Source organism: Phacochoerus africanus, chromosome 9 (genome assembly GCF_016906955.1).
Source record: "Phacochoerus africanus isolate WHEZ1 chromosome 9, ROS_Pafr_v1, whole genome shotgun sequence".
Lineage (NCBI taxonomy): Eukaryota > Metazoa > Chordata > Mammalia > Artiodactyla > Suidae > Phacochoerus > Phacochoerus africanus.
The window spans coordinates 116,130,304-116,145,877 of NC_062552.1; the positions used below are offsets into that span (position 1 = coordinate 116,130,304).

Here is a 15,574-nt window from a genome sequence, read left to right on the forward strand (position 1 = left end):
ACTCAGGCACCATTTCCAGTTAAAAAAGCAGGAAAATTCCCCTGAAGGAGCAAACAATGAAAGAGACCTCTGCAGTCTGACAGACATTGAGTTCAAAAAGGAGAGAGTTAGGAGTTCCTGTCGTGGTGCAGTGGTTAACGAATCTGACTAGGAATCATAAGGTTGCAGGTTCGATCCCTGGTCTCGCTCAGTGGGTTGAGGATCTGGCGTTGCCGTGAGCTGTGGTGTAGGTTGCAGACACGGCTCGGATCCCACGTTGCTGTGGCTCTGGTGTAGGCCAGTGGCTGCAGCTCCGATTAGACCCCTAGCCTGGGAATCCCCATATGCCATGGGAGCAGCCCTAGAAAAGGAAGAAAGACCAAAAAAAAAGGAGATAGTTAAAATACTGAAGGAATTAAGAGCAGATATAAACCTTAACACAGATTACTTTAGACAGGAACTAGAAAATATAAAGAGGAGCCAAGAGAAATTAGAAAATTCATTTGCAGAAATGCAAGCTGACTTAAAGGCACCAAGGAACAGAATGAATAATGCAGAAGAACAAATGAGTAACTTGGAAGATAGAATAATGGAAATCACACAATCAGGACAGCAGACAGAAAACCAAATGAAAAAACATGAAAGCAATATAAGAGATCTATGGGATAACATAATATGGGCCAATCTATGCATAAGAGGAATTCCAGAAGGAGAAGAAAAAGAAAAGGGGATTGAAAATATAATTGAAGAAATTGTGGTGGAAAACTTTCCAAATCTAAAGGATAGAAATATCAAGATGCAGAAGCAAAGAGGGCCCCAAACAAGTTGAACCCAAACAGGCCCACACCAAGACATATTATAATAAAAATGGCAAAAGCTAAAAATAAGGACAGGATTCTAAAGGCAGCAAGAGAAAAAGTCTGAATTATAAGAGAACCCTCATAAGGCTATCAGCCGATTTCTCTACAGAAATACTATAGGCCAGAAGAGGGTGGCAAGATATATTCAAAGTTATAAAAGGGAAAAATTTGCAGCCTAGAATACTCTACCCAGCAAGGATATCATTTAAAATGGAAGGAGAAATAAAGAATTTCTTCAAAAAACAAAAACTAAAAGAGTACAGCAATACTATACCCATTCTAAAAAAAAATACCGAAAGGGCTCCCCTAAATAAAAAAGAAGAACTAGCATGGAGGAAATCACGATTGAAAAATAATCACTTAAATAAGCCAGTATACTGATCTAAAAGGAAAAAAAAAAAAAACTACTGTAAAAGCAATGACAAACAGAAGGAACAGCAAAAGGATAAAATATGAAGATCCTAAAAAAGATATCAAAATCATAAAATGTGGGGACGGAAAGTAGAAAGAAAATCTAGACTCTTTTTTTTAGAGTGTGTTTGAGCCTATATGACTATCAAGCTAAAGCAAGCAGGTATAGGAAGGGGTTAAGATACTTGAAAAATAGGATACCCACAAATCAAAACCAAACAATAAATTCAGAAAAACTAAAAAGAAGAAGACATGAGCATAAAATACAAGGAAGTCATCCACCCAAAAAAAGAAAGGAACAAAGGAAAAACATAAAATCAACTGGAAAAGAAGGTTAAAATGGCAATAAATACATATTTATCAATAACTGCCTTAAATGTCAATGGACTGAATACTCCAAACAAAAAACATAGACTGGCACAGTGGATGAAAAAACAAGAGCCTACAATATGCTGTCTATAAGAGACTCACCTTGGGGCAAAGGACACATAAATTGAAAGTGGGCTGATATAAAAAGATATTTGATATGAATGGAAAAGACAGGAAATCAGGAGTTGCAATACTCGCATCAGACAAAATAGACTTTAAAACAAAGGCCATGAAGAAAGACAAAGAAGGACACTATTTAATGATGAAAGAATCTATTTAAGAAGAGGATTACACTCATCAATACAAATGCCCCTAAATATAGGAGCACCCAAATACATACAACAAATACTAATGGACCTAAGAGGAAAAATTGATCGGAATACAATAATAGTAGGAGACTTTAACAGCCCACTCACATCAATGGACAGATCCTCTAGACAGAAAATCAATAAGGCAACAAAGATCATAAATGATGCAATAGAAAAGTTAGATTTAATTGACATGTTCAATACATTACATCCAAAAAAAATCAGAACACGCTTTTTTTTTTTTTTCAAGTGCACATGGAACAATCTCAAGGATTGACCACATACTGGGGCACAGAACTAACCTCAACAAATTTAAGAGTATAGAAATTATTTCAAGTATCTTCTCTGACCACTATGGCCTGAAGCTAGAAAGCAACCACAGGAAAATAAATGAGAAAAAAGTGACTACATGGAGACTAAACAACATGCTACTAAAAAACCCAATGAGTCAATGAGGAAATCAAAAGGTAAATTTAGGAGTTCCCGTCATGACTCAGTGGTTAACGAGTCAGACTAGGAACCATGAGGTTGCGGGTTCAATCCCTGGCCTCGCTCAGTGGATTAGGGATCCAGTGTTGTCGTGAGCTGTGGTGTAGGTCACAGACGTGGCTCGGATCCCACGTTGCTGTAGCTCTGGCATAGGCTGGTGGCTACAGCTCCAATTCGACCCCTACCCTGGGAACATCCATGTGCCATGGGTGCGGCCCTAGAAAAGACAAACAAAAAGACAAAAAAAAAAGATAAATTTTAAAATACCTTGAGACAAATAACAATGAAAACACAACCTTTCAAAATCTATGGCATGCCACAAAAGCAGTTCAGAGCAATACAGGCCTTCCTCAAACGAAAAGAAAAAAATCTCAAATCAGCAACTTAACCTACCATCTAAAAGAAGAACAAACAAAACCTAAATCAGCAGAAGGAAGGAAATCATAAAGATCCGAGAGGAAATCAATATAACAGAGAGAAAAAAATCAATAAAACCAAGAGCTGGTTCTTTTTTTTTTTTTTTTAATTATTCAATGAATTTATCACATCTAGAGCTGGTTCTTCGAAAGGGTAAACAAAATTGACAAACCTCTGACCAGAATCACCAAGAAGAGGAAAGGACTCAAATAAACAAAATAAGAAATGAAAAAGGAGAAATCTCAACAGATACTGCAGAATTACAAAAAACCATAAGAGAACACTATGAACAATTATATGCCAACAAATTTGACAACCTAGAAGAAATGGACAACTTTCTAGAAACATACAGCCCGACAAAACTGAGTCAAGAAGAAATAGATCAATTGAACAGACCGATCACTAGAAATGACATTGAATATGTAATAAGAAACATTTCCTGGAGTTCCTGTCGTGACACAGTGGAAATGAATCCGACTAGGAACCATGAGGTTGCAGGTTCCATCCCTGGCCTCACTCAGTGGCTTAAGGATGCGGCATTGCTATGAGCTGTGGTGTAGGTTGCGGATGTGGCTCGGATCTGGTGTTTCTGTGGCTGTGGTGTAGGCCAGCAGCTACAGCTCCGATTAGACCCCTAGCCTGGGAACCTCCATATGCCACGGGTGTGGCCGTGAAAAGACAAAAACAAAACAAAACAAAAAACACATTTCCTACAAACAAAAGTCCAGGGCCAGATGGCTGCACAGGTGAATCCTACCAAACTTACAAAGAACTTACACCTTCTTAAACTTTTCCAAATGTTGAAGAAGAAGGAAGAATCCCAAAAACATTCTATGAAGCCACCATCACCCTAATACCAAAACCAAAGATACTATCAAAGAAGAAAATTATAGGCCAATATCTCTGATACATAGACGCAAAAATTCTCAACAAAATTTTAGCCAACTGAATCCAACAATGTATTAAAAAACGATCGTACACCACAACCAAGTGGGATTCATCCTGGGTTCACAAGGATCGTCAAACATCATACACCACATTAATTAAAAAGTCAAAAAGCACAATAGATGCAGAAAAAGCATTTGACAAAATCCAATATCCATTCATAATAAAAAAAAAAACTCTTAACCAAAATGGGTATAGAAGGATCATATCTTAACCTAATAAAAGCCATTTATAACAAACCCACAGCAAATATAATGCTCGGTGGAGAAAAGCCGCTAAAATCTGTAACAACACAAGAATGCCCACTCTCACCACTGTTTTTCAACATAGTATTGGAAGCCCTACCCACAGCATTCAGGCAAACAAAAGAAATAAAAGGTGTCCAAATAGGAAGAGAAGAGGTAAAATTGTCACTCTACGCAGATGACATGATACTATATATAGAAAACCCCAAGGACTCAACCCAAAAACTACTCAAGCCGATCAACAAATTCAGCAAAGTAGCAGGATATAAGATTAACATTCAGAAATCTGTCACATTTCTGTATACTAACAATGAAACAGTAGAAAAGGAATACAAAAATACAATACCTTTTAAAATGGTACCCCAAAAAATCAAATACTTGGGAATAATCCTGACCAAGGAGGTGAAAGACTTACATGCTGAAAACTATAAAATATTAATCAAGGAAGGAGCTCCCATCATGGCTCAGTGGTTAAAGAATCCGACTAGGAACTATGAGGTTGCGGGTTCGATCCCTGGCCTTGCTCAGTGGGTTAAGGATCCAGTGTTGCCATGAGCTGTGCTGTAGGTTGCAGACACAGCTCAGATCTGGCATTGCTGTGGCTCTGGCATAGGCTGGCGGCTACAGCTCCAATTAGACTCCTAGCCTGGGGACCTCCATATGCCACAGGTGCGGCCCTAGGAAAAAGACAAAAAGACAAAAAAAAAAAAAAATCAAGGAAGCTAAAGAGGATTCAAAGAAATGGAAAGATAGTCCAAGCTCCTGGATTGGAAAAATTAATATTGTAAAAATGGCCACGCTACCCAAAGCAATCTACAGATTCAATGCAATCCCTATCAGATTACCCACGACATTTTTCACAGAACTAGAACAAACAATCCAAAAATGTATATGGAACCATAAAAGGCCCAGAATTGCCAAAGAAATCCTGAGGAACAAACACCAAGCAGGAGGCAAAACTCTCCCAGACCTCAGGCAGTATTACAAAGCCACAGTCATCAAGACCGTGTGGTATTGGTACCAAAACAGACCTAGAGACCAATGGAACAGAAGAGAGAACCCAGAAATAAACCCCGACACCTACAGTCAATTCATCTTTGACAAAGGAGGCAAGAATATAAAATGGGAAAAAAAACAGTCTCTTCAGCAAGTGGTGCTGGGAAACCTGGACAGCTGCATGTAAATCAGTGAAAGTGGAACACACCCTCACACATGCACAAAAATAAGCTCAAAATGGCTTAAAGACTTAAACATAAGACAAGACACCATCAAACTCCTAGAAGAGAACAAAAGGCAAAACTTTCTCTGACATCAACCTTACAAATGTTTTCTAGGGTCAGTCTCCCAAGACAACAGAAATAAAAGCAAAAATAAACTAATAGAACCTAATCAAACTGACAAGCTTTTGCACAGCAAAGGAAAAAAAAAAAACACAAAGGCAACTTACAGAATGGGAGAAAAATATTTTCAAATGATGCTACCAATAATGGCTTCCTCTCCAAAATATACAAACAACTCATACAACTCAACAGCAAAAAAAAAAAAAAAAAAAAATTAACCCAATAGAAAAATGGGCAGAAGACCTGAATAGACATTTCTTCAAAGAAGTCATACAGGAGTTCCTGTCATGGCGCAGTGGTTAACGAATCCGACTAGGAACCATGAGGTTTCGGGTTCGGTCCCTGCCCTTGCTCAGTGGGTTAACGATCCGGCGTTGCCGTGAGCTGTGGTGTGGGTTGCAGATGCGGCTCGGATCCCGCATTGCTGTGGCTCTGGCATAGGCCGGTGGCTACAGCTCCGATTTGATCCCTAGCCTGGGAACCTCCATATGCCGCGGGAGCGGCCCAAAGAAATAGCAAAAAGACAAAAATAAAAATAAAAAACAAAGAAGTCATACAGATGGCCAACAGGCACATGAAGAAATGCTCAACATCACTAATTATTTGAGAAATGCAAATGAAAACGACAATGAGGCATCACCTCACACTGGTCAGAATGGCCATCATTAGTGAGTATACAAATAACAAATGCTGCAGAGGGTGTGGAGAAAAGGGAACCCTCCTACACTGTTGGTGGGAATGTAAATTGGTACAACCACTATGGAAAGCAGTATGGAGGAACCTCAAAAACTATACATAGAACTACCATATGACCCAGCAATCCCACCCCTGGGCAACTATCCCAACAAAACTTTCATTCAAAAAGATACATGCACCCCTATGTTCAAAGCAGCACTATTCACAATAGCCAGGACATGGAAACAACCTAAATATCCATCAACAGAGAAATGGATTAAGAAGATGTGGTACATATACACAATGAAATACTGCTCAGCCATAAAAAAGAACAAAATAATGCCATTTGCAGCAACATGGATGGAACTAGAGACTCTCATACTAAGCAAAGTAAGTCAGAAAGAGAAAGACAAATACCATATGATATCACTTACATCTAAAATCTAGTATATGGCACAAATGAACCTATCTACAGAAAAGAAACAAACTCATGGGCATGAATAGACTTGTGGTTGCCAAGGAGGAGGGGGAAGGAGTGGGAGGGACTGGGAGTCTGGGGTTAATAGATGCAAACAATGGCATTTGGAGTGGATAAGCAATGAGGTCCCAGTGCATAGCACAGGGAACTATATCCAGTCACTTGTGATCAAACATGATAGAGGATAATGTGAGAAAAAGTATAAAAAAAAAAAAAACTGGGTCACTTTGCTGTGCAGCAGAAATTGACAGAATACTGTAAATCCACTATAATCAAAATGCTTTTAAAAAAATAAGGAACTGAATGCTGACGACATGACCAAAAACATGGACTCTTCCCTCAGCCTCCAAAAAAGCATAAGGCCCCGCTGACACTGGGACGCTGGCCTGGTAGAACCCCTGTTGGGCTTTTGACTTCTGCACCTGTGCAGTCATACATCTTCGTTGTTTAAGCTCCTTAAGTCTGGGGCAGTGGCCTAGGAAACGGACTCAGATGGAGAGCCCCTTGAGGATGGAGATAATTCTTGCTCATCTTTGTCCTGGAGCAGGGCTTGCTCAGCGCTGGACACAAACAAAGCGATCCGTGGAAGGGTATCACTGGTTTCCACCGTTCTGTGCACTGTTTTCTTCCGTGGGCAAGGAGGATACAGATTTGACGATACTGAATGACAGCTGAGAGAGAGAAACGGCCCTGAATGGGGCCGTCCCTGCACCCTACCCAGCAAAGGATCTTCAGGGGCCTCCTACCTAAACACTGTCCTGACGAGCGGTCCAGGTCAAAGCCGTTAGTGCATTGTTGCTGCAGGAAAGGAGAGAGAGAAAAAGCAGAGGTTATTTTACTTACTTTATTTTACTTACTTTTTACTCTGTTGGAGGGGGGGCAATGCCCACAGCATGCGAAAGTTCCCGGGCCAAGGATCCAAGCTGTGCCATGGCAGCGACAATGCCAGATCCCCAACACACTAAGCCACCAGGGAACTCCTAGCATTACTTTTTAAGTACCTGCATCATTGCATGAAAATGCCCATTTTTAGCAGATGGTTATTGGGGCTCTTCCTGTTCTAGTTATGAAGAGCAAAATAATAATCACATTGGGATCCACCCAGTGAAACCGCCCCCTGCTCATCCCTTTCTGGGAGAGGCTGTGGCTGCTTTCAGAGCAACCACTGTCTTTCTCTGGATGCTATTTAATCCCTTCTCGGCACCCAGCATGAGTTCTTTGCCCCCTATAAAATCCTCTACCCGGTTTCAAGGTCTGTGTATAAAATAAATCTACACAGTGATGCCATCAGCTTTCTAAGGAAAGTAGAATTGGGGAAATTCTTCCATTTAGACCTCAAGAAGACAATGACACACAGATGCTTCCAGAGACCGCCAGAAGGTCGGAGGGATCACGTACCACTTGAGTGACAATCTCACGCATTTAGAAAAATCTCGTGGGGTTGACAATCACCCCTGAAGCTGACATGTTATAGGAACAAGTCAGGGAGGTGTGTCTTTGCCTGTGAGGGCCCTGCCCCCAGCCGGCTGTAGGGTTTCAGTGTTCCCCGAGCTATGGGTTGGTCTGTAGAGATGATAGGTTTAGCTGTATTCCTGGGAGTAGGTTCAGGCATCTTAGGGCGTTGGGGCAAAAGAAATGGGGTGGATGAGCCAGAAGGCTGTGTCATAATGTTCAGGAAACCAGGAGACTTGAGCAGCAGGCCTGGCTCACCGACTAAGGGCAGGTGTGGGTTCAAGCCCACTGCCTGCCTTCAAATTCTCACTTAGCCTCTACTCCCTGCATACCTTGTCTAGGCCTCAGTTTCCTCCTCTGTGAGATGGGAATGACCGTATTTACTTCCAAGTGGTTGCAAGGACTACATTTTTATTGCATATAAAGCGTCTATAGGGCAGTAAACGCTATGCTCTAACCATGGCCCTCTCGGGGCTACATGTCTCTAGCTGTCACCACAAGGCTGGATTAGAGGATGCCAAGGTCCCCCCAGATTTAAGTCTTTGTTACTCTTCCCAAGATCCTTTTACGTCCAATGAAATATATTTCAAAATTCTGAATACAAAGGGAAAAAGCATTCCTACCGGCCTGCAGCCCCTCAGGCCTGCTCGGAGTGGGGCTTCTCTCATTTCTGAGCTGAAGACACAGAGCAGTGGCCCTGAGCTTCTCAGGAGAGATCTGCCCACATCTCTCAAGGGTTGAGGCCAAGCCTTTGTAACATCAGGGATGCTTCAGGCCCCTCCATGCAGCCCCCAACAGCCTAAGCTCCCGCTTCACACTCCTCCCAGGGCGCTGGGCCCAGAGGTGGGCCCTCATGGGCTGCGGGCTGAATCACCGCACACCGCACGTCGGCCTCCCTCTGCCCACCTCCTCCAGCGGGGCCTGCGTGTCTCTAGAACACACATGGGCCACAAGGGACTCGGGCACACGGGGCCACCATCCCCCAGAAACACTAGCACATCTTCGACATTTTAACACTTAAGGTCATTCAAGACCCCCCGAGGGACACAAATGAGGCAGCATGATCTCATCAGACGAGTCTTGGACTGGGAGTCAGGACACCAAGGTCCCAGCCCTGCCATTTTTAAGCTATGCCACCTGGGGCAAGTCTCAACTTCCCTGAGCCCCAGCTTTAATCTCTATACATAAAGAGCTCAGTTTAGGTAAACTACACTATCCTGGATTCCAAAATGCGTGGTTGGGCCCCCTGACCCTGGTTTTTAACACGCTTCCTGATGATTAACCAAAGTACAGTCTTACCTGCGCATCCCCAGGACTTGGAAGACAGAGCGCCAGAATGGTGGCCGTGAGTATCCTGTAGGAGAGGAAACTGACATCAATGCCCAGGACGCTTCCAGGAGTCAGGTCTGGGGTAACTGCGTCTCACGCTCCCTGCATGCTTACACTGGCGGATCCACCTCATGCTTATCTTTGAAGATGGGGTGCGCTCCTGAAAAGCGGGGGACACACCAGATGCCCCAACCATCCCAAACAGAACCGCACCTCTTCCGCTGGTTTCATACTTTGGGATAATGTGTTAGACGGCATTTTTTGGGCTGTGCCCAGGGCATACAGAAGTGCCCGGCCCAGGGACCAAACCTGTGCCACAGCTGTTACCATGAGCCAAAGCACTGACAATGCCAGATCCTCAACCTATTGAGCCACCAGTGAACTCCTAGATGGCTTTTTTTTTGTCTTTTTGTATTTTCTAAGGCTGCACCCACAGAATGTGGAGGTTTCCAGGCTAGGGGTCTAATCGGAGCTGTAGCCACCAGCCTACACCACAGCCACAGCAACTTGGGATCCGAGCCGAATCTGCGACCTCCACCACAGCTCACGGCAATGCCAGATCCTTAACCCACTGAGTGAGGCCAGGGATCGAACCCGCAACCTCATGGTTCCTAGTCAGATTCATTAACCACTGCACCACGATGGGAACCCCTAGATGGCCTTTTTTAAAGAAAGGGTTTTGCTTTATTTGTATCAAAGAACCAATCTAATACCCATCACTATGGTGGTAAAAACATTATGACCAGCTGCTTGGCCTTCTACCCAACACAAGATAACGTGCCTGAGTTTTGAAGTCTTTATTCTCAAATGACTACAGCATGAAGTAGCCACCGTACCCTCAGATGACAAGCGGAACAACGTACAAACATAAAGCATGTGAGTTCCAGGGAACAGAGGTGTCGCAGGGAACACTCAGGATCCTGAGCACGTCTCACACAGGCCCTGATGGAGGAGAGAACACAGGGACCCAGGGCACCCCGAGAAGAAGGAGCATAGCAGACACATAGCAGGAGGTGCCAAGAAACTGTTTCATCACAAGCCACCAACCACTGAGCCTGTGACGACTTCTCTCCATGGCTCACAAGCTTCTATCCAATGAGCGTCACCAATAAGCTTTAAAAACACAAAATCAAAGACTTCTCATTGTGGCTCAGAGGGCTGGGGACCCAACATCTCTGCGAGGGTGCAGATTTGATCCATGGCCTCACTCAGGGGGCTGGGGATCCAGTGTCGCCATGGCTGTGGTGTGGGCCTCAGCTGCAGCTCCCACTCAACACCTAGCCTAGAAACTTCCATATGCTGTAGGTGCAACCATAAAAATAAAAAAAAAATTTTTAAATAACAAAATCGATACCACCTCACATCCATCAGGAGGGCTGCAACCAATAAAGCGGACAATAGTGTTGACAAGGACGTGCAAAAACTGGAAGCCTTGTGCCCTGTGGGTGAGAATGCACATTGGTACAGCCACTGCGGAGAACAGTCTGGAGGTTCATCCAAAAATTAAAAACAGAACAACTGCATGATCCTGCAGTTTCACTCCAGGGTATACACACAAGAGAACCAAAAATAGGATCTCAAAGAGATGTTTGTACACCCGTGTTCATAGCAGCATTATTCACAACAGCCAAAAAGCTAAAGCAGCCCACGTATCGGTCACTTGGACACTTAAAATTAAAAATAATTCTTTCCTTTTTATTTTAATTAGTTTAATTAACTTTTTCTTTTTTTTTGTCTTTTGTCTTTTGTCTTTTTAGGGCCGCACCTGCAGCATATGGAGGTTCCCAGGCTAGAGGTCCAATCAGAGCTATAGCTGCCGGCCTACACCACAGCAACTCGGGATCTGAGTCGTGCCTGTGACCTACACCACAGTTCACAACAACACCGGATCTTTAACCCACTGAGCGAGGCCAGGGATCAAACCTGCAACCTCATGGTTCCTAGTCAGATTCGTTTCCGCTGTGCCACAACAGGAACTCTGTAATTTTAATTAATTTTTTTATCTAATGATTTTTATTTTTTTCCATTACAGCTGGTTTACGGTGTTTCTGTCCATTTTCTACTGTACAGCAGGGTGACCCCATTACACACGCATATATACATTATTATGTTCCATCATAAGTGACGAGACATAGTTCCCAGTGCTACACACCAGGAAAAAGGGAATAAACCTTGACGATATTATGTTAAGTGAAATAAGCCAGTCACAAAAAGACATTGTTAGAGTCCACTTATGTGAGGGACAGAGAGCAATCAAAATTGCAGAGATAGGAGTTTCCATCGTGGCTCATGGAAACATATAACTAGCATCCATGAGGACGCAGGTTTGATCTCTGGCCTTGCTCAGCGGGTTAAAGATCCGGTGTTGTTGTGAACTGTGGTGTAGGTCACAGACACAACTCAGATCCCGAGTTGCTGTGGCTGTGGTGTAGGCCAGCAGCTGCAGCTCCAATTTGCCCCCTAGCCAGGGAAGCGCCATATGCCACAGGGGCAGCCCTAAAAAAGATTTTAAAAAGAGAGCTAGAAAGCCAAATGATGAATGTTAGGGGTGGGGGGACGGGGGGAGGAGGAACTAGGGGGTGGGTGTTTATGGGTATATGATTTCGGTTTTGCAAAACGGAAAGAGTTCTGGAGACTGTACAACAATGTGAATGCACTTAACATTCCTGAACCATATACTTTAAAAAGGTTACGATGGGAGTTCCCTGGTGGCTCAGCAGGTTAAGAATCTGGCATTGTCGCTGCTGTGACTCATGTCATTGCTGTGGTGTGGGTTCAATCCCTGGCCCAGGAACTTCAGCATGCTGTGGGCATAGCTAAAAAATGGCTATGATGGTTTTTTAAAAATCTATGTAAACACAGAGCTTTATTTGGTGCTATTACTACTAAGTTCAACAGGGATTTACCTGAGCAACTACTACTTGCAGTCATGGACACTAGGCAGTTCCCCCCTTTTCTTTCTTTATTTTATTTTATTTTATTTTATTTTATTTTATTTTATTTTATTTTATTTGTCTTTTTGCCTTTTCTAGGGCCACTCCTGCAGCATATGAAAGTTCTCAGGCTAGGGGTCAAATCGGAGCTGTAGCCGCCAGTCTACACCAGAGCCACAGCTACACCAGATCCGAGCCACGTCTGCGACCTATACCACAGCTCACAGCAACACCAGATCCTTAACCCACTGAGCGAAGCCAGGGATTGAACCTGCAACCTCATGGTTCCTAGTCAGATTCGCTAACCACTGCGCCACGACGGGAACTCCTCTTTCTTTCTTTCTTTCTTTTTCTTTTTATGGCCAATGGAAGTTCCCAGGCTAGGGTTTGAATCAGAGCTGCAGCCACAGCCACAGCCACAGCCACACTGATCCAAGCCACATCTGCGACCTACACCAAGATTCCAGCAACCCCAGATCCTTAACCCACTGAGCAAGGACAGGGATCAAACCTGCGTCCTCACAGATGCGATGTCAGGTTCTTAACCCTCTGAGCCACTATGGGAACTCCCTCTAGGCAGTTTTCTATTCTAGAAAAACTACAAAACTATGAGCCGGTCACTGTGCCGAAGAGCTGGTTGGAAAGCCACATGAACTGATAACGTCTCCACACTTCGTTTAGGGCACTGATGGAAATACTCAGCAGGGGCCAGGAGAGCCAGGCTGGGGGCAGGAAATGGAGGGACAGGGAAGGCTTCCTGGAGGAGGCGATCTCAAAGGCTTCCTCAGTAAAGCAGCAGACCTGGGACCGGGTTAGATGCTGTGGCCTGTCCTCGTCAAGGTCCACCCCCACTTTACCATCCCTCCCTTCATAAAAAAAGAGTTGCGTGCATTACAAAACTCCCTCACTCCACGACACAAGGCTCACAGGAACCGGCCACGCTGGGAACTTGGAGGGCCCCAGAATTAAGGTGACATCCGGGGCAAACAGCCCCCTGATGTGGCGCTAGCAGAGGCACCTAGTCCTCAATCCAAAGAATAAAGACCCCGAGAGCCCGCAAGCTTTCATTTCATCTGAGTGCCTGTGGGAGCCAGGTTCTAGAACGCTGGAGACGGCGCTGACCTTATAAAGTGCAGAGCCAAATCCCAGGGTTTTTTGATATTCGCAACAGCCAGATTTATATCTGGAAGGAATGAAAGAACAATAACAAATTTATTTTCCAGGCTGTATATTATGAATTTCAATGTTTTCCTGTTTCTTCACATGAAGTTTCCTTTCGGTTGGTTATAAAACCCTGTCTCGTTTATGTTGGAGACAGAACAGGCTGACTGAAGGCTGTGGGCTTTCAAGAGCTAGTGGAAAAGGCGTGCTAACCCCATTTCTCCCCCTGCCCCGGCTCCCCCATTCCCTTTGGCTGGAGGGCAGGGACAGGTCTCCTCTGAGAAATCCGGATTCAAGCCCAGCCTCCTGGAAGAGGCACAGCTGGGTCCTGGGGGCCAAGTGAGCTCCAGACTAATTGAGATGGTTTTCCAAAAATGAAATCATATCCAAGCCCTGCTATTCTCACGGCGTCACAAACAGTTGCACCTTGACATGAGAAACTCTAAAAAAAAAAAACCTCCAAAATAAATTAACTATAGGAACATTGGAGAATCCTGCGATGCTCATACCTGGTCCTCAGAACTTTTGAGAGCAGGTGAGTCTGCGTATTTCGTACACCATTCTCAATTGGGAGGAAAGCTGAGGGGACCAACTGTAACTCAGGGCTGAGTGTCAGAGAAGTGCTGGTCCCCCATTCAGGATGACATGATTACAAGTTCGTTTCCAGCACACACACACACACACACACACACACACACACACACACACACACACGTTAATCTATCTAAAGCAGCTGCATATTCAAGAGCTCACTGGATAAAAACGGTGCCGATGTAATCTAAAGTCCTTCAGGCTTTAAGGATCACTTGACTGGAGTTGCAATTTCCTTAAAGAAGAGCAAAATGTTTGCTTACATGCATTTCTGTCTGCAGTTCCCACTTTTCATTGGCTCCAGACTTCTGGGTCTCATATGCCCTTTGTGAATCCCACACAGACATAGAGCAAATCCAGCCCCAGGATGTGCAGCTGGCTCGTTCGCTTGTCCAACACCCGATGCAGCAAAATAATTGCTAGTGAACTAGTAATTGATCTCTCAAATTACAAAATATATTAAAAAAAAAAAAAAAAACTTTCAACGGCAGACAAATTTGCTGCCCTCTCGGAAAAGAAAGAGGAGAATCAAGCTCTGAGATTTTTGCCGACCTCTCTCGGATGCTGGCTTCTGAAACTGTCTTAGAAAACACCCACTCCCAAAAGAAGGCTTCAAGATGGAAATTACAGAGGCGCAGCTTTTTATAATTAACAATATCATTGCATCACTAGCTAATGCCTTTTCCAATATCCTGACACAGCCTGAATCACGGCCATAGCCATTTTCCACCCATCGGGATTTCAGTAAGGTTTCCAGACCCTGGAGGAAAAGTCCGGAGCAGAGAACGTACCTTTTTAATCCTGGCATGTCCAAGACGCGTGGGCAGGAGCAGCGGGGGGCAGAGAGGGAGAGCTCTCCGCGCACTGGACCCTCGGAGCAGTTCGTGAACTTGGGCCTCCTCTGGGCCTGTGGGGCTCGCCGCTATTTTTATTCCGGGGGGGCCGAGCAAGTCGTGGAGAGGACAAGGGGAGAGCCTGGGTTCTCCGAACCACTGGAGAGACGACAGGGAAAGCACCTGGTTTTGCTTAGCCCTCTTCAGTAATTCAGCATTAAACCAATTGGAGGAGGAATGTTAAAAATGAACACTTCATTTTCTAAGTATGTTAAACAATGCAAATGGGGCCTCAGTCTGGACGCAGCTGGTTCAGATTACAGCGCTCACCAACTGGCGAGACTCCTCACAACAATCTTGGGGCGTCTGCCAGGACCCAGTGCTCAGCGCTGGGAGGCGAGCCCTTCCCGGGGCGGCGGAGCAGCCGCACTTGGGCTCCCGGCATCTCTACCGGAGACGATTGGCCCGCAAGTGCAGGAGGGTGGGGTGGGGGCGCTGGGAGGGCGCGTCGACCCTTTACTTCCCACCCTGGGAGGACGTCCCAGGGCTGGGCGGGGGGGCCAAGGCGGGGGCGGGGTTTCGTCCTGGCCTTGGGACACCCTGGAAAGTTATTCCCCTCTGGGACAGGCACAACTTGAACTCCCGACCAACAGCAACAGGGACTAGAGTCTTTTGACTTCGTGGGAAACCAGACCCAGCGCAGCAGAGGCTTGGGGTGAGCGGCAAGAGGCTCACGCGTCTCCAGAAGGGGTGGGAACC

General features: G+C 44.7%; 1 protein-coding gene across 2 annotated transcripts in view; it reads right to left on the bottom strand.

Annotated features, from left to right (window-relative positions):
• The window catches only part of FBLN5 (fibulin 5), an 89,068-nt gene extending 73,767 nt beyond the window's left edge, over positions 1-15,301 (bottom strand). The window contains exons 1-3 of one of the 2 annotated variants that reach the window (XM_047795325.1): positions 14,774-15,301; positions 9,268-9,322; positions 7,263-7,314 (exon numbers count right to left, since the gene is read on the bottom strand). In XM_047795325.1, the coding sequence (XP_047651281.1) occupies positions 7,263-7,314; positions 9,268-9,322; positions 14,774-14,790 (124 nt within the window). In that variant the 5' untranslated portion in view covers positions 14,791-15,301. Of the gene's footprint in view, positions 1-7,262; positions 7,315-9,267; positions 9,323-14,245; positions 14,584-14,773 lie in introns of those variants that run through there. The other variant, XM_047795324.1, reaches the window with a different exon arrangement.
• Positions 15,302-15,574: the final 273 nt, after the last annotated feature.